Genomic DNA, 17,730 nt, shown 5'->3' on the forward strand with positions numbered 1-17,730 from the left:
TTATATGTATTGGGCTAAACAAATCGACAGTTCGGCATTTGAAATTCTCTCAAAACAACCGCGAACCTAATGTAACAAAACTGTCAACCCTACTGTAAGCCCAACCCTATCTGACAACGCAAAACGATCTTCCTGTCGATTTGGTCGGGTCCGAGCTGTTCTCGGGACGGCGACCATGATCTCGGGAAGAACGAGCACATCACAGTCCACGACGGATGCGTAACACCGGACGATCTCATTCATTCCCCACGACCAAGCCGATACAACTACACGACACGACACAGGAGCGCGTTACAATACCCTCCAACGACAACGATCAACGAAAAAGTGTACACGGAACGACGGCCACGCATGACGAGTCGGCGCGTGACGGCGACCTTACGGCAACAACTGCGACAAGCCGCTCGCGGTGACACTCAATCCACACCCAACGGAAGTCCCCCGCGGCGACTCTGGAAATGCTTTCCACTCACCGCGCAACACGTCAACGTTCCCACGAAACGTCACCCCGACGACACTGACGACGAACGAAACACTTCGGCTCATCCACGCTGGTTGCGGACTCCCAGTGAGTTTCATCAAACTCTCTGCGATCGCATCGAACGTGCCCGACGTCGTGTGCACTTGGCCTCACTCTACATTGGACCCGCCGTGGATCCGTTCAAGTACGACAAGGAAGCAACCTTTGCCCAAGTGTTGTCACGCATCGATCCCCGAGTCGACGTCCGTATCTTGTTGGATCAACACCGAGCGCTCCGTCCCGTGCCGGTGCCTCCGCAACGGGCACCCGCACCGTTCGTCCGCCACCATCTCGTCGGCGGAAGCCTGCCGACGAGCTCTCGCGCAACGTCCCAAACTACCGGACGAATCCCACAACGGGACTGCCGACACCGAACACAACAAGAGTCAGATTCATTTGTTATCGGTACTCGGTCCTTGGCTGTCCCGACTGCCCAATCCGTACAACGAAATTGCCGGCGTCTTTCACGTCAAACTCTACGTCGTGGACGACGCCGTCCTCCTCAGTGGCGCCAATTTGTCGCAGGAATACTTTGCCGATCGACACGACCGCTACGTATGTATATACAACGGTGGCAACGGGTTGGTCGACACCTACGTCGATTTGATCCAAGCCTTGTCGGAATTCGGTAGTCAACGATACGAAGGAATCGACGAGAATGGTGTGGCACAACTCACCAACGTACCCGATCGACAACGACTCTTTCGAGCGATCCGGGACGTACTGACGATCGAGGCCGATACCGCAGGAATCGACCACGAACCAGATCCCGACGTCATTGCCTACGCGGTACCCACCTTTCAGGCACCCCCCGGTTACTTTACAGCAACCTGCGACGCAACCGAACTCGCCACCATGCCCACTGATCTACAAACCATTCACGATTTGCTACGCCAAACCGCCGCGTGGGCTCCAGCGGCGGCGTCGTCGTCATCGTCCGCACCACAAACGACCGCCACCACTGCAACCACAACACATCAAAACAGGCCAGTCACACTTCGTCTCGCCAGTGCCTATCTTAATCCAACACATTCGTTTCTGGAATCCACGAGGAATTTAAACGTTTTCTTTTTGACGGCCGGAAAACTCTCGCACGGCTTTCGTCCCAAAAAGGTGACGGGTCACGTTTCCAAAACGGCCTGGATCCCTACCGTCTTTGCAACGCTAGTGGCATCCTATCCTCCGTGGGTAAAGACCTGGTGGTACCAACGCGAAAGCTGGACCTTTCACGCCAAGGGATTATGGTTAACAACCACCGCCGAAACGGTGCCGGAATCCACGACGACGACGTCCAAGACCAACGTTCCTACACTGACGAAATCCCAGCTGCGCATTCCCGAGACGGACGAGCTTTTGGTCGTCTCCCACGGATCCGGCAATTACGGGTATCGATCGGAACAACGAGATATGGAAAGCAACTTGCTCTTGGTTTTCCCCTCACCTACTGATGGACAGGAAAGCAACAATCCATGGGCTCAGCAGCATATTGACGAATGGAACGAATTTGTACCCTCGGCGGTGCCAGCTTGTTTGGAAGATACCGACCCACTGCCAAAGCCAGTGCAGTGGGTATTGCCATACATCAAGTCGTTTTTTTGATTTTTTTTTAAAATTGCTGATTGCTTATTATCAATTCCGAGTTTTGACTGGTTGGGACCAATATAATAGGGCTGGCCTTTGGTATCCAATTAGTTACATTGCTTTGAGTAGCGGTATAAGACAAGGCGATTCTATGCAGCGCTAGTCAAAATAGCATCATAATTCTAATTGTCGCCAAGAGTCTATATTCTCCCCTGCTGTCGAAGAACTCAACGAACAGCAATACGTTGTACCCAATCTACAGTATTGCGGCAGAGACAATACGCGTCCAGGTGTGCTCACTATCGGCCCACGGATGGCTCTGACCTTCTTCAAACTTGGTGTGTAACAATCCCATACGGACTAGCGAGTCCACGACCTTTGTCCCTTCCACTATCTTGGCAAAGCACGGATCGGCGTCATTCGGAAGTGTGTGATGTCCCTGACCGCCTGGGCCATGGGCAACCGTGTTGTCCATTGTGTTGATATAGAACGTGGGACCCCGATCGGCAAATCCGAGCGTATATTTTTCGTGCGCCATTTCCTTCGAATATTCGGGGAATCCCAAGCCACTCCATTCGAGTTCATCTAGCTGTCTAAACTTAATTTCTTGGGTGTCAAAGTCGATAGGAGCCGCCGCAATTATGTGTCTCACATCCTCATGGTGTAGAAAGACAGTGTCATTCCATATGCCGTGATGAACAAGATCTAAGAAAAAGTGCACCGCATGGGGTAAAAGATCCAGGGGAGCGAGTTCTACGATAAAACTTTGAGGAACGGGCAAATTTTCGTGGTTGCGAAACTCGATTGCAAATTCGACACGATGGGGACCAGGTCCGTATCTGTTAGGGCGAGCCACAGAAGATCATGTAAGCAAGACGCAAACCGTCTGTCGTGTACGTTCAAGAATGCTGACTCACCGGCTATTGACAAAATCTCGACTAAGCTGTTTCAAGTTTGTTTGTAGCACCGCAATTTTGTGCTCTAAAGCAATTTCCTTCTCATCGAGCCATTGGGTGATTTCGCTATCGACTGGCTGGTAGGAAGAGGCTTGTGTTTCACCGGAGCTGTAAAAGATCTTTATTTGCCGTGCCTCTATCTGCTTCTCCAGAGCAGCTTTTGCTCTCTGCAGAGCCTTCAAGAGATTTTTGGTTTGTTGTGCTTCTTCTCCAACTGTGCCAGCGTAAAAGTCGATCGCTTGGTTTCCTTGGAGCACGGTGAGGGCAAGCTCGGCTTCGAATGCCCTCAGCGCCGGTCCAACCTGTCTTTTCAAGCTTAACGACAGAATCCAAAATAACAGAGTTCCACAAACAAATCGAAGCACTAGTCCCCTACCGGATCTAGCAGAAGGACTTGTCCGTCTCGGAGCCTTGGTGTTGATGTTCCACGAAGGCCGGTTCGCTCGATAATATACCCATTCTTTCGGAGATGTCGGTTCTTCCGCCGTCCCCGAGAAGACCTCACACGAACTTCGACGTCGGGAAACGCCACCTTTTTTTGGTTCAGCGGCCTGCAAACACGTAGCCTCCAATGTCCTCCTCTGTACGAGAACCATCGGTTTACGACTGGTGGACCTTTTCCGCGTTTCTTCCCTTCCGCGGGAGACAAAATCTCCAAAAATGTGGGATACGCGTTCGAGATAATGGACTTGGCGATGGTCGCTAGTTGTTTTGTGCACCGCTGCCCTCCTTAAAGTGAGCATTCTAAATAGAGGATAATTCATTTCGTCCAACGGTGAGGGGCGTTAATAGAATATGATAGACATTTTACGTGTCGAAAACAGCGTACTTATGCTCTCGTCGATGATTAGCGATTGGTTCGGTTACTTAGAAACCTCACGAAGAAATGAGCAACAAAGGATGTGGATTCTACATTACGAACGCACCCCAGACGCGAGCGAAACGGGTTGGTTCCGTTCCAATGATAAAACATCACGTCTTTTCGAGGTACTAGCTAGGCACTCGTTCCCAGGTAGAGTTGCATTTGCGCTCGATCCCAGGCATCGTACTCGCCTTGCGACATTCGTTCGGTATCTTGCTCCGTAATGTAGCCCAATGCCTTGGGTTTTCCCCCGATTCCAATCATGGTTTGCTGGAAAAAGATGTCGCTGGCTTTCCCATACTCGGACCAATGGGTGGTCGATGCACCGTCGAGAAGCTTCCATTTCAGGTTGCGACATCCGGTTCTTAGTGTTTGAAAGAAACTCCGTTCGATGTCCGGTTTGCGCCACCGGACGGCAACCAAAACGCCCCCATGTTCACCAAGCAATTGTTCGATCGTGGAGACTAGTGCGGGAATGGACTCGGTATTGTACAAAATATCCGACCCCAGGATCCAATCGTAAGAAATAGTCGCGGTATTCCGGTCGGTAGGAGCCGAGGACCACTCCAACTCGTGAACGACCGTATGGGAGGGTAAGAGAGCCTGATTTTGCCGTACGTTGTGTTGGAGCAAAGGCACGGCGGCCGCATGGTCCGTCAAGACCAACCGTTGTATTTTCTGACCAAAGCAGTGACCGAACGCCATGCCCGCGGTATCGAGTCCGGATCCTAGTTCCAGTACAAGGTTGTCTTTCTTATCGTTCCACGGCAAGCGGGGTACGTGGTGGGCCAAGGAGTCCGCCAACCATTGTCCCGCCGGCCACGCCAGGGCATGCGTCCCATCGGACTCGTCCATTTCCAAAATCTCCGGTGACGACGGCAATACCGTAGCGAGTACCAGTGTTTGACCGTCCGCGAGCGGAATCGTGACGGAATCTTCCGAAATATCCGGGTCTTCGTCGCTCGGCCCCCGAGACGTTTCGTCCCCCAACTGCACGGACAAGAGTTGTCCGGGTAGGGTACCGGGGGGCACCGGGATTTCCATTTCCACACCGTCTACTGTAAAGGTCAAGTTATCGCCTTCTCGGGCGTCGGGAGGAACCTGAAGAGACAGCGTGTACGGCACGGGCGTCATGGGTAGACAGTGGTGTACGTTGCGTGGGGGAACGACGGCACTGTGCCGTCGATTGATTCGGCGATCAGTGGCAGCAACTCGGAGGGGAGGGTAGTAATGGGACAATCTTTCTTCTATCGAAAGGACGAGATGGATGTAACAACAGTAAGACCCATCCATGGGTTGGAAATGGTATGTGCGAATGGTGAACCATCGAAACGGGTGGGTCGTCTAGGGAATGAGCTCCAAAAAGGGGACTCGCAATCCATCGAATTGGTCGTGTCACGCTGTCATTAGAACAACACTAGGTTGCAACGGAAAGGTGTCACGAGCAACTTCTATCCTACCCTACCCTACAACTATCGGCAAACCTCACGAACAGGAACAGTCATTACCGTTTCACCTCTCTAGAGCTAACGTTAGTAGATCCACGGTCCGTAGCAAAATCCCTCTTGATAGGGGCCCGTTCGTTACGGCTCGTTTGCGTCTCGGGTCGCCGCCGCCGACGGAACGAATCGAGCACAGCCGCGTCGTTCAAATTCGGCACGGAGTTGCTGGCCGTTGGCTACGGCGGGGAAAAAGTGGACTTGTCCGGGAACGGCCTGACCCCCGTCAATTTTGTCGGGATCGTTGGCCGCTTGTCCCGGTCCTTGATTCCACTGTTCGGGACTCGTCTGTGTTTCCTTGAAATACACCAGAATGGGTCCTACGGGGTTGGCATCGTCATCTATCCATCCCGAGGGAAAAAAATCGTAATTGACGAAGGAGTCGCAGGCCCATCGGTTGGCTCCGCCGACAATAACGTTGTCGCCCACGTCGGTGGCGAGCTGTCCGGTAAAGGGATTGACCGTGACGAGTTGGAAATTGTTGTCTTCGTCGAATTGAAAGCGCAAACGACAGGTTTGTACGAAAAAGAGGATACCGAGGAGGGTGACCAGTGGTCCGAGTGTGAGTTGTACGTAGGGGATGGTATCCAGGACGCCCCCGAGGAGGAGAAAGAGTCCGGCGACGCGGAAATCGGGCTCAATGGTGACCTGGTCCCATTTTTTAGGAACGGCGGGTGCAGGTTTGCGAAACCCGGGTCCCAAGAGATCTTGGAAGAATCCGTACCGCGCAGTGTTTCCCGTTCGGTAGGACCCCGTCCGTGTCGTGGGTCGGGCGCACGACCCACGCGGCGGCGGTGGCCCCCAGGCGTGGACCGACACCCCCGGGAGCCGCAGCCACAGTCGCCCGGCAAGCAGCAGTACCACCAGTGTCGTTGGGGAACGAGTGGACATTATTGGAGGCACGCAAGGGAAGGACGAGGGGTGTGGGTGTGTGGGATGTTGTTGATGGTGGTGGGATGTTGGTGGTGGTGATGGTTACTACGGTGGTGTGAGAGTACCAGTAGGCGACCGTGTCGAGATCCAGATCGTGTCCATTGGTACAGTACTACTGTTACTGTTAGTCGCACGATAATACGTACGTAACTCTTCGTCACAGCACGAGACTTGTGTGTATATGTGACTGTGGTTGTGACAGTCCAGTCCACGACTCCAGACATAATGGACGGAATCGGGAATGCTTTCTGTTCACCACCATATCACAGCCACCTTGAACTGTGTGAACCTCCTTCCCGATTCCCACGGCCAGCTGTCCGCCGCCGTGGTGTGGTGACGTAACGGAACGTGTCCGAAGAACAACGATCCCGATGGCGTTCGGTGGTGCGACGCCTGCTCACGTCACGATAAGGTTCGTCCCCCCCCCCCCGAACAAGACCGCATGGGCGACCCAGTGCCAGTACAGTACCTTCGGTGGACCGATTCGAATCGTAGACCGGTACCGGTACGGCGTGTTGTGTCGTCGTGGCTGCTGCCGTGGACAGGATCGGAATCCTACCCGGAACAAGAGTCGTGCCGTTGGTGCCGCCGCCGCGTACGATTCACACACGGGGACGAGTGTGGTGTGGTGGTACGTTCGACACGGCGGGCGGGTACACGAACGATTCCGTCTCCGTCCTTCCGGCGGCAAGTCTTCCACTGTCCCATCCCACCCTATTCCGAACGGTAGTTCCTATTCCGTTGGACCCCTCTGTGCCAACAATAACGCTGAACTAGATCACCTTTACGGGATCATCAACCTGTAAACAACAACGACAACAACGACAACGAGGACAACAACGACAACAACCATTACGTTTCTATTGAAGCATTCCCAACGAATTCATTGACGAAGTAGAATTTGTTGGGTCGGCCATTTCCGTTCGACCTTGGGCGTTCCGACGACACGTGTGAGTCTACGACCGCGCAAACCACGCCGTCCTCTGACGACTAGACACGTATATATACACACACACACACACACACACAAACGTTGATCATGAAGACCTTCGACAGTGTCGCGACCACCCGTCCCTGCGGTGATTCCTACCACACCATCCTCCAACGCAGTCGTCGTGTCCGTGGCAACGGCAACGGCATTACACCCTACGGCTGTCTGCTGTTGGTATGCGTCGCGACGACCCAAGCCTGGACGACACAGATTTGGCGTACACCGTATCGTTCCGCATCCGCCGCAAGCAGTACCGCAGCCGTAGGACCAACCGTAGGACCATTGTCGGCATCAAGACTCGTCGGACGACCCACCTTCGTTTCCACGCCAACGTCGCGACTCGACGTGGCGGCGACCATGGATCCACCCGTCTCCAACGGATTTGCCGACGAACCCAACCACAACGATAAAAACGACGACAATAACGACGACAATAACGACGACTTTCCGATACTCGGAGACGACGGCATTTGGCACATTGAATCCAAGACACAACACGCCAACTTCCTCGACAAGCATCGGGACAAACTCGTCATACTCAAAGTATTCGCGCCCTGGTGTCGGGCCTGTAAGGGACTCGAGCCAAAGTTTGCCCAACTCGTGCACTCCGACACCTACCGAGACACACCCATCGTATGGGCCGATCTATCCATCAAGCACAACAAGGCCTTTGTGCAGAGTCTCGGAGTCCTCGCCTTGCCCACCATACAGTTCTACGTTGGATCCTCGCTCACCGATACCTTCCCCTGCGGACCCTCCAAGGCGGCGATTCTCAAACGCAAACTCGCCGCGCTCGTCGCCGAACACGTGCAACCCGGCGACACACCCACCCTCAAACCGACCAGTCTCGCGCTCGGCGCCGCCGGTACCACCACCGACCGACTCTACGCCAATACCACCGAAGCATCCGGTACCGTCGTCACCGCCCCACCCGCAACACGCTCCGACGGCGCCACCCGACTCGACGGCGTCAGTGTGGCGCTCGATAATGCCGATCGACAGCGATTGCGACAATCCGTACCATTCTTCAACAACATGAATCTCGCCGACGTCGATCTCGTCCTCGATCAAGCGCAAAAGGTTACCTTTGCACCCGGCGCCGTCATTATGCGCGAAGGAAAACCCGGTCGTACCTTTTACGTACTGGAACAAGGCGAAGTGGAAATCTGTCAAAAAACCATGGCCGAAGATCCCCTTACCATGCCCGCCGCCTACCTCGGTACCGTCATTAATCGACTCGGACCCGGCGACTGGTTCGGCGAACGCGGACTCATCACCGGTGAACCCCGGGCCGCCAGTATCCGCGCCACCGAAAACGTCACCTGCTGGACCTTTGATAAGGAAGTCTTTCCCTTTAGTTCCGTACTCTCCGGACGCACCAAGGGCGCAGTGGACGAAATCGAAACCCTCAACGAAAAGTACGGCGTCTGTATCAGTCAACTCATGTCGCAAGAAGTCGACAAGCAGCTGCGGGACGCCAACACGGCCAACCAAATCCGTGGCAGTCCCAACACGCCGGAATATCTGGAAGGCATTGACAGCGAAGAAATATACCTCGGGTCCTTCCAAAAGGCTGTCCAACCCGTCGTCGAGGTCGTCCCCGCCCTGAGCCTCGAGAACGATTCCATTTTCTCACTCCTGACGCGGTTCAAAATGATCCGCAACGTCTCGCGTTGCTTTCGGTACATTGTCAAGACCAAAGCGCAGTGGGGACAGTCCGGGATCCGGAATCGCCGCAACATGCTGGTCCAACGCTTGCCCTCGGCCCAACAGGAAGAATTCCGGGAGACCTTCCAACTGATCGACGCCTCGGGCGACGGCCTCATTTCGCTACTCGAACTCAAGCGCGTCATGAATTCCATTGGCGAAACCAAATCGGACACGGAATTGTTGGCCATGATTGAGAACAGCGCGGATCCGGAACTCGCGGGCCGCGACGAAATGAATCTGCAAGACTTTATGGGAATCATGGCCGAAGCGGAATTCTATCACCTCTTTCGGGACATCTTTTCGTCACTGGATACCAACGATTCCGGTTTCGTCAAGGCACGCGAACTCGATCAGGTCCTCAGCGGCGTGCGGGATCTGATCAGCGACGATCATCGGTCCATCATTGACGTGGAGGATAAGGACATGCTGATTGATTACGAACAGTTTTCGAGAATGTTGCTGGGAACGACTCTGGTATAATACCGTTAACGGAATCTCCCGACACACACACAAACGTATAGACGCACACACACATGCATACACTTGGGCCATATGCGGATACGCATGGTGAGTCGTTTTCGTGCCCAATCGGAGGTGTACGCGTACGACCGAGAAAAAAGGTGTGTATCCAAATCGAAGGTAGGGTACACAGCCTAAGACGCCATTGCATATTCTAGTGGAGACGCTTTTTCAAATTTGTTTTTATTGATGTTCATGATTACATTACCTAGCAAAGTCGAAGTGATTTGCGATGACTAGCTGATTGGTGAGCTTCACTTACGGGAAGGAGGAAGATTCCTCTCTAATCTCGCTCGTGCCTTGTCGTTTTCGTCGATTGAAGCGACGCCGTCGCAGACCAAAGACCAAGAGAATAGTCAATAGAGTAGCAGTGGTGATTGCGGCTCGTCGAATCCAGAGCAAAAAATGTGATCCTTCCTCGTGTTCGAACTCGATTGGTACAAGATCACGAACGTTCACTAGACGGTTGGGTGTCGCTAAAAACTCGGGTAGGTCTCGAACTATCCCGGGAACTGTACTTTCGAGAATCGAACTTTTGATTTCGAAAGCGTTGAGCGACCTATTCTGCTCAATGTACAAGGCGGCAGCACCGCTCACAAACGCCGTGGCCATGGAAGTGCCCGACTTCGTGGCAGTGGCCGTATCGCTTGTGTGGCTGGCGGATAAGATTGTCTCACCAGGGGCAAAAATATCCAGACAGGGACCAATATTGGAGAAGCTCGCTCTATTGTCTGCAATGGTCGTAGCCCCTACCGTGATTGCTGCTTCAGCAGAGCTTGGAGAATAGGAGCATGCGTTGCCACCATTGTTACCCCCACCGACCACGAAAACAAGACCCTCCTTCGATGCCTTTTCGATGGCCCAATTGAGTGACCAAGACTTGGCCGTTCCGACACTAAGATTGACCACGGCCGTGCCGTTACCGCGTAAGGACCGGGAACGGATAACAAACTCGACGGCTCCCAGCAATTGCGAGATGAGAGCCACACCGTGTCGATTGAAAACCTTGACGCTGATCAAGTTGGCCTCTTTGGCCACACCATGGGTCTGTCCCGCAGCTATGCCAGCCACATGCGTGCCGTGGCCGTGAAGGTCTTCGCAAGTTTCGTCGGGGACCAAATTGAGACCACAGGATACACGACCATGAAAATCAATGTGGGTAGGCCGAATACCGCTGTCTACAATATAGATGTCCACATTTTTCCAGTGCCATTGTACCAGTAGGATTTATCCAACGGGAGACGGCGTTGATCCAGCCGGTCCAGGCCCCAAGGAGGATTGTCGTGAACCTGCAAATTGGCTAATGCAGCCGTATGATCCTAATAAAAACGGAAAGACGAGCGTTTGAAACTTTCAACAATTAGACACTCTGTTTTGAACTTCTGCCAGCGTTTCACCAAACCTGAACTTACCTGTTCAACACTCTGAACAATAGGATAGTCCAAAATTCGCGACAGCGAGACATCCGTTAGATTCCTAACGACAAAAGCTTTCCAGGCACTTTCCAGAAATTGTATGATCAGTCCTTCGCTATCACAACAATCGGCCATGAGACCTAGGGCCGCGGCTGTGGCGTTGGACACGAGATCGTCATCGAACCCCACGATGAATTGTGAAGCGATCGTGTTTTCGGGTTGAGCAATCCGTTGAAGTTTCTGGTGAGGACTGAACGGGAGCACTTGTAGCAGCAGAAAAAATGCAGGTATTGCGCAACGTAACGGGTTCATGATGCGTCTTGCACTGTGAGTCCTGCTTCTGCATTTTTTGGAACCGTTTGACTGAGAGTTCTCTTTTTGTACTAGTTTCAATTTGGCCCCAATCGTGAACGCATAGGTGAGCGAACGGGATGGGGTCGCTGGGGCGATCTCTCACGAATCATCGTCGCCCGCGAATTCTTGACGCACCTTCGAACCCCGTAGGAAGTTATGTTCACGACCCAAGTGTATCGCGTTAACAAGGCAGATTTTGAGTTTCCAATTTGAACTTCATCACACTCTGACTCACTGTCCCTGTCATAATTAACAGTGAGGCTCACTGACTTTGAAGCTTGAGTTCACTGTAAATCCATCCGTAAACTGTGGCGCTGTCATTCAAGAGATGCTAAAAAGGTTCGAGAGAAGGTTATCCAGGAAGAGCATACAATGGAAGGTGGAGCCTTTCGCGTCTTTGCCCTATCGCTGTATCTCGTACTGAGCTGGGGTGCGCATGCTACACGTGCCTATTCATTAGCTGGCAAACGGGTGCTCGTGACGGGCGCGTCCGGAGGAATTGGCAAGGGCATTGCGCTCGAATTGGGACGTCAGGGATGCGAGGTACTAATACACTATCACGTGCGTGAAAAAGGGGCGGCAGAAACGCGCGACGAGATACTGGCTTCCGGGGGCTCTTGTGCCGGGATTACGCAGTGTGATTTTCGGCAATCGTCGAATATTCACGATCTTTTTCGATACGTGGATCAACTGTGGCCCGAAGGGTTCGATATTCTCGTAAATAACGCCGGTATTGTCACGAAATTAGCGCTGGAAGACGATGATGATGAGGGACTAGTAGCCTGGCACGAAACAATGGCCGTAAATTTGCATGCGCCACGCCTGCTTAGTCATCTTGCTTTGCATCGCATGAAGCAACGGGACGAAGGTGGTGTTATACTCATGGTTTCCAGTATCCATTCCGAAAAGTCCAACGAGTATGTTGGTGCCTACGCTGTCAGTAAAGCGGGATGGGATGCGCTGACGCGTGCAATGGCCTTGGAATATGCCCAACATAACGTTCGTGTAAATTCCATCAATCCTGGAGTTGTCCCCGTAGAACGGACTGCCGAGGCTTTTGCCGACCCTTCCAACGTCCAAGCCTGGGCCGACCGCATCCCATTGGGAAAGCTGGGAACAGTCGAACACGTTGCCCAAGCGTGTCTTCCTTTGCTGACCAACGATTGGATTACTGGAGCGATTTGGCAAGTGGATGGAGGCATGATGGCTCGGAGTAACATGCCAACGAGACCGAGGCCACTCAAATTTGGAGGTATTTGCTAGCTTGTAGAAAGTAAACGATTCACGCGTTATGATAAGAATGTAATACAGGAAGTATTGTGTCCACGCTTTGATAGAGGATAGAGACCCATCATATTTAACGAAACGCAATGGCCCGAGGGTTAAAGGCAGCCCCTGCCTGCCAGGTAATTCTCCGTTCCTTACGGTATTCTTCCAAATCGGTAAAGCTCTGACGACAGCAAGGGCAGGGCGTGCCGTCCTGCATTTTGGTCAACCAATCCACGATGCACGCGGCATGAAAGGCGTGCAGGCATGACCGGTTGCTCGACCACACAACTTTTTCGCCCAATTCGTATTCTCCGAGGCAAATGGCGCAAATATTTGGTACATTCCGAGCTGGATCGGACTCGTGGCGCAAACGCAGATAACCTTGTAATCCAGCTTCCACATCTGCTCCTATGGGTCCAAACACACTCGAGCTTGAAACTTGTGAGGTGTTGTTGTTGTTTTCCATGGCATTTTGGGGGCCCGACACTTTGTCGATTGCATTGCTTTCGTCGCCTGCGCTGGAAGGTAAAGCAGCAATGTTGTCTTCGCGGTCACCATCCGCACTTTCTATTATGTCTCCTTCTTGTACAATCTGGAAACGAAAGAATTAGAGCATCAGAATTACGGCTGCATAGTGCAGAAAAGCATTGTACAGAGCACCAACGAATCGTTCGTACCATGCCAACTTGATTCCTCTGGAAGGACTGGACGAGCTTGCGTTTGCGTTTTTCCGGGCTGTCCTTTGTCTGTTCCGCTTCTCGCTGCCTCCGTTGTAAGACAGCCCGCTGGTACTCTTGGTCGGACTGGGTCCGATTCATGCTGCCCAAGCAAAAGGCCTTGCCACCGCCGTAGCAGTAGCACCAGGCACAGGACCCAATCAACAGTACAACGATAAAGGCGTTGACGGACCAAAAGACTTTGGGATCGAATTCCCCTCCACCAAAACCACCGCCAGAGCTGGGAGGCACTTCTTCGTCACCTTCGTTGAGCAGCAAATTCCGGAGAAATGCGTGCGGAAGCGATGTATCGGTCATTTCGCAAAGAAGTCCCTGACGCTCGGTGGGGGAACTGGGAGTCCAACCTATACCAACTACAGCCACCTGGTGTAGTGTTGACAATAGAGCTACAATGAGAGTGGATGGATGAGGCTCGAAAGTCCCCGACTTCGTCGGAGCACTGACGGTGAAATTGCTCCGAACGGGGTGAAGTCAGTCGCAAGCCCCTGTTTATTCAACCTGACGGGCCAGCAATTAATTTACAGTTACACTATGCGTGCACTTGTATTTTTGGTCGTGTCTCCAACCGCGCGGCTACTACCTATGTTGACTTCCCACCTTTTTGCGAATTCCCAACCGTAAACGATTCTGACTGTGAGTTTTGTATCGGAGTTCCATCACAATCCTGGTTTGGAAGAGACATTTCAAATTCAGGTTTTTCCTATTAATATATGATCTAGATTGACTAGATTCGTTAAGTTGAGAAACAAACCACGTGGCATATATGCATAACAAAAATCAATACACAATAGACTGAACGATCGACACATATGGAACAGTCTTTTCGATACCAATACCAGGAGACGTCATCGAACGGTGTGCCAGCATTGATTGTTGAAGTCATCATGGGTCAGACATAAATTCGTTTCTGTCTGAAGCAATGAGGGTTTTCAAGTCAGGGGTTTAGCCAAGCATTTTCGGCAGGGATCCTTTTCTCTCTATCCTTCGTCCTTTTCACATCACGTTTACATTAAAACCAGTTTCTCACGGTCAGTGACATTCAACCGTCCGTTCCGAGATTTCCAAGCGACAAGAGATAGTGTTACGTGTGCAACTATGTCACCATGGCTAGGAATGGTGCAATTGCTGTGATTGCGAAATGCCCTATGGCGGGCAAGAGTAAAACGCGTCTGATACCTCTCTTGGGTGAACAGGGATCGGCTGCCTTGGCTCGTGCCATGCTCTCGGACGTTCTCACCAGTCTGTCACGTTGTGTAAGTCCACTTTTACATCAAAAAGGTAGGAAACGCGCCCTCTCTTTCTCTCATGAAGTATTCTCTATAGGAAGAGTTGAAGCCAGCGAAAAAAATTCTGTTCTATGCTCCCCCAACGCAGCAAGGTCTCGAAATAATGCGAGAAATTCTCATCAGTTTGTCACTATATAGTCAACCTCACCAAGAATGGGTTTTGCTACCGATGGTGTCGGTTTCATTGGCATCTTCAGATCTAGGGGATCAACTCACCGACGCCTTAGTGCGTGCAAGGCAAGTTCAGGTAGAAGAGCACCATACCGCCAACGCTTTGCCTGGACCCGTGATATTTCTCGGCATGGACGCCCCGGAACTCCCACTCGGTGAATTGGTCTCGGCCTTTGAGCACCCCGACACAGCTCTTTTATGTCCCTCCGACGATGGGGGCTACGGAATGTTATCCGTGCCGGCAACGGCCGATGCCGACTCCATCTTTGATGGAATCCGGTGGTCCGATCCTTTAACGGCAGTCGCACAACTCAAGAATTTAACGGATGGCGGTGTCCCCGTTCGGATCGGACAACTGATGCATGATATGGACGAGCCAGACGACGTCTTAAATTTGTGCGCACGCTTGCGAATCCATCATTTGCAGGATTCATCTCTCTTGCCGTCTTTGCCGAACAATGCTAAGGCGAACGCCGCACCATCCGTAGATTCCAAGTACGTTAGCAAGCCAGATATTCTGATGCAACCGTCGTCGCTTCTACAGAAGCGAGAAATCTGTTTAGGAAGAAGCATGGAATGTTCTTGCCATTACACCAAACAGATTTTAGTAAAATGTGCAGTTATGGTCGTTTGCTAGAGCTTCTTGCGCTCGCTTAACGTGTTTGCATTGATTCAATTCTGATAAAGGCCGTCAAAATCATCATGATATGCCTCTATTAACTGTAAGTGAAGATTCATTTCTATTGGGGTGCAAGCAAAGACTCTAGACAACTCTCGCAAACAGGCTCAAACTAGCGGTTGATTAAAAAGTTGCATATAGAGTATCAACTTAGTTCACCATCTTAACCATTCAGAGATAGATGTAGCCAGCCAGTGCCTATCCGAGGTGTGTGCGCTCCGGTAAAGAAGTATATGTATGAGTAGGATGAACAGTTCTATTTTACGCTTTTGATGAGCGCTTTCCTACCCTGCTTCTTTTACGTTACAATAATATTTTCAATCATTCATTACATTCTTACTTGAGTGTCTCTATCTCTCTCTCTCTCTCCTGCGTAATTGATTGAAATGGACAACAATTTCTAGCGTGGCCATCAATCACAGCCAACGTTGTTTTCCATAACCTTCTTTAGACTCCAGCCTCTCCAACAGTACCGAACACTCCTTCAATACCGGCAGAAATGACAGCGTCACCGACGGGAGCAACAGTCGCACCCGGGCTTGCGGATGCCCCGATATAGGCATAGAACGAACCGTCCTGCTCGGCGCCACCGTCTGCAGCCGCACTAACCGTGGAGTCATTGGCCGTGGAGTCAGCAGCACCGCCAGCCTCTACCGTCACACTCTCGACACCACCAGAGCCGGTGGCGTAGCCGGGAGCCACCGCATTGGCAGGGGCAACTCCAGTATTCGTGCCACCACTGATGACGGAAGCAAAACTACCACCCGCGGCGGCGTACGAGGTACCGCTCTCAGAAGCCGGGGTAGGTTCCTCTTCAGCCAAGTCGACCAAGAGCTTGCTGGGTACTTCAAAGTTCATCTCGGCGTCGTCAGGGCTGTCGTGGCTATCGTCCACCGGTGGCATGGACGATTTAGGAGAGGGTGTTCCCGATGGAGAGTGCGTTCCCGACTTGGAAGATTTCGGACTGGACGACTTGTCAGCTTTCCCACTCGGGCTTGGCTTCGACGACTTGCCGGCCTTTCCGCTGGGGCTTGGCTTGGATGATTTCCCGGCCTTCCCGCTAGTAGGACTGATAGTCACGGGTGGTGTGACAGTAGGCGCCTCGGTAACATCAGGCGACTCAGTGGCGACGGCTTCCGTGTCGAAAGAACCAACAAAGTAGCCGGTACCGCCGGACGTGACGGCCACAATAGCCGGGTCTACAACGCCGTAGTTGGCTGCGTTGCCTTTCGATTCCACTCCAGCTTGATCAATGGCGACACCCGCACTACCACCAGTGCTTCCACCCGGACTGCCTGCCGATCCCGTGACCACAAAGCTTCCTTTGTTGTTCACTAGAGCTTCTTGTTTGGTCACTCCTGCACCGGCGCTCCCAGAAACCCCGGTAGTGGACACAGCGTCAATGCTTCCGTATCCGTCAGTAGCACCCGACGCCAATCGGCGAGCCCCCTTTAAGCCCCGGGCGGTCGTTTTGGAAGGCGCGTTCGCGTGAGGAGTAGCGACGGAAGCATCCTATTTCGGAAGAAAGGGAATGACTTGTGAGTACGAGTGTATCAACATGTACGGTACCTGTTTTTATTTTAGAAGGGCGGAGTGAACGTACCTTGGTGAGATCGAGCTGCGTGGCGAGGAGGCCTCCCATAACGAGGACGGCGGCGACGACTTTAGAAGTAGTGGAGACCATGGTTGCAGTATTTGTTGAGATTATGTATGAAAGTAGAATTGCACGTTTTCAGCCTCAGTCAGATTGTGAGCGATTAGATTCTATGCACGCTTCCCGACATGATTTTGTCGGCGATACCTAACGCTTTTATCCATACGCAGCTTTGTGTATTGTAATCATCGCCAACCTTATGTCTAAGAAAGTCAACTACCGAGTTGAACGCCTATAGCGAGCGTTGGGACAAAAAACCCCACTTATGAAAGCTTCATAATGAGAATGTAAGAATTCTGTTCTTCCCAGTGAGCGATCTTTTGCTTATTCCGAAACGTTCCAAATTCGGTTACATATACTGGTATCTTTATTTAGTTTCATGTGGGATTCGTCCGCGATGACGAACATATGTGGTCCATTGTCTAGCGGAAACCAAAGATCAGATGAGAGTTGCTTACGTAGACACGTTCTCTGACACACGCAAGACTCACATTATATTCTGACTGGCGTACGCGTTTACTTTCAAATTTCTACCAATATTCGCTCGTTTGGAGACAGCAACTGCATACAAAAGGCACAGAGATGACGAGGACG

The 17,730-nt window shown here is 52.1% G+C and overlaps 10 protein-coding genes across 10 annotated transcripts; 5 read left to right on the forward strand and 5 right to left on the reverse strand.

The window, feature by feature from the left end:
* Nucleotides 1-297: 297 nt before the first annotated feature.
* PHATRDRAFT_47576 (predicted protein) lies at nucleotides 298-2,119 on the forward strand (the record flags this gene model as incomplete). Its single annotated transcript, XM_002181820.1, has 2 exons — nucleotides 298-651; nucleotides 695-2,119. The coding sequence occupies exons 1-2, from the start codon at nucleotides 352-354 to the stop codon at nucleotides 2,117-2,119; spliced, it is 1,725 nt and encodes a 574-aa protein (XP_002181856.1). The 5' UTR covers nucleotides 298-351.
* A 238-nt stretch (nucleotides 2,120-2,357) lies between these two features.
* On the reverse strand, nucleotides 2,358-3,821 carry PHATRDRAFT_47577 (predicted protein; the record flags this gene model as incomplete). Its single annotated transcript, XM_002181977.1, has 2 exons — nucleotides 2,358-2,940; nucleotides 3,019-3,821. The coding sequence occupies 2 exons, from the start codon at nucleotides 3,819-3,821 to the stop codon at nucleotides 2,358-2,360; spliced, it is 1,386 nt and encodes a 461-aa protein (XP_002182013.1).
* A 230-nt stretch (nucleotides 3,822-4,051) lies between these two features.
* PHATRDRAFT_47578 (predicted protein) lies at nucleotides 4,052-5,053 on the reverse strand (the record flags this gene model as incomplete). The annotated part of the gene is made up of 1 exon (XM_002181978.1): nucleotides 4,052-5,053. The coding sequence occupies one exon, from the start codon at nucleotides 5,051-5,053 to the stop codon at nucleotides 4,052-4,054; it is 1,002 nt and encodes a 333-aa protein (XP_002182014.1).
* Nucleotides 5,054-5,405: 352 nt separating this feature from the next.
* Nucleotides 5,406-6,309, reverse strand: PHATRDRAFT_47579 (predicted protein; the record flags this gene model as incomplete). The annotated part of the gene is made up of 1 exon (XM_002181979.1): nucleotides 5,406-6,309. The coding sequence occupies one exon, from the start codon at nucleotides 6,307-6,309 to the stop codon at nucleotides 5,503-5,505; it is 807 nt and encodes a 268-aa protein (XP_002182015.1). The 3' UTR covers nucleotides 5,406-5,502.
* Nucleotides 6,310-6,722: 413 nt separating this feature from the next.
* PHATRDRAFT_37827 (predicted protein) lies at nucleotides 6,723-7,157 on the forward strand (the record flags this gene model as incomplete). The annotated part of the gene is made up of 1 exon (XM_002181821.1): nucleotides 6,723-7,157. The coding sequence occupies one exon, from the start codon at nucleotides 6,723-6,725 to the stop codon at nucleotides 7,155-7,157; it is 435 nt and encodes a 144-aa protein (XP_002181857.1).
* A 1,925-nt stretch (nucleotides 7,158-9,082) lies between these two features.
* On the forward strand, nucleotides 9,083-9,747 carry PHATRDRAFT_21744 (predicted protein; the record flags this gene model as incomplete). Its single annotated transcript, XM_002181822.1, has 1 exon — nucleotides 9,083-9,747. The coding sequence occupies one exon, from the start codon at nucleotides 9,083-9,085 to the stop codon at nucleotides 9,530-9,532; it is 450 nt and encodes a 149-aa protein (XP_002181858.1). The 3' UTR covers nucleotides 9,533-9,747.
* A 283-nt stretch (nucleotides 9,748-10,030) lies between these two features.
* PHATRDRAFT_14380 (predicted protein) lies at nucleotides 10,031-10,771 on the reverse strand (the record flags this gene model as incomplete). The annotated part of the gene is made up of 1 exon (XM_002181980.1): nucleotides 10,031-10,771. A coding segment is annotated over one exon (741 nt), but the record flags the coding sequence as incomplete, so codon positions are not given.
* A 937-nt stretch (nucleotides 10,772-11,708) lies between these two features.
* Nucleotides 11,709-13,130, forward strand: PHATRDRAFT_47583 (predicted protein). Its single transcript, XM_002181823.1, has one exon. It carries the CDS (start codon nucleotides 11,713-11,715, stop codon nucleotides 12,601-12,603), a length of 891 nt encoding a protein of 296 aa, XP_002181859.1. The 5' UTR covers nucleotides 11,709-11,712; the 3' UTR covers nucleotides 12,604-13,130.
* Nucleotides 13,131-14,369: 1,239 nt separating this feature from the next.
* On the forward strand, nucleotides 14,370-15,460 carry PHATRDRAFT_47585 (predicted protein; the record flags this gene model as incomplete). Its single annotated transcript, XM_002181824.1, has 3 exons — nucleotides 14,370-14,599; nucleotides 14,670-15,298; nucleotides 15,424-15,460. Exons 1-3 carry the CDS (start codon nucleotides 14,450-14,452, stop codon nucleotides 15,458-15,460), a joined length of 816 nt encoding a protein of 271 aa, XP_002181860.1. The 5' UTR covers nucleotides 14,370-14,449.
* A 469-nt stretch (nucleotides 15,461-15,929) lies between these two features.
* PHATRDRAFT_47586 (predicted protein) lies at nucleotides 15,930-17,219 on the reverse strand (the record flags this gene model as incomplete). Its single annotated transcript, XM_002181981.1, has 2 exons — nucleotides 17,086-17,219; nucleotides 15,930-16,994 (listed from the first exon to the last, which is right to left on the reverse strand). Exons 1-2 carry the CDS (start codon nucleotides 17,164-17,166, stop codon nucleotides 15,930-15,932), a joined length of 1,146 nt encoding a protein of 381 aa, XP_002182017.1. The 5' UTR covers nucleotides 17,167-17,219.
* Between the last annotated feature and the right edge of the window lie 511 nt (nucleotides 17,220-17,730).

The sequence above is a fragment of the Phaeodactylum tricornutum genome, chromosome 14 (genome assembly GCF_000150955.2).
Source record: "Phaeodactylum tricornutum CCAP 1055/1 chromosome 14, whole genome shotgun sequence".
NCBI classification, from domain to species: Eukaryota; Bacillariophyta; class Bacillariophyceae; order Surirellales; family Neidiaceae; genus Phaeodactylum; species Phaeodactylum tricornutum.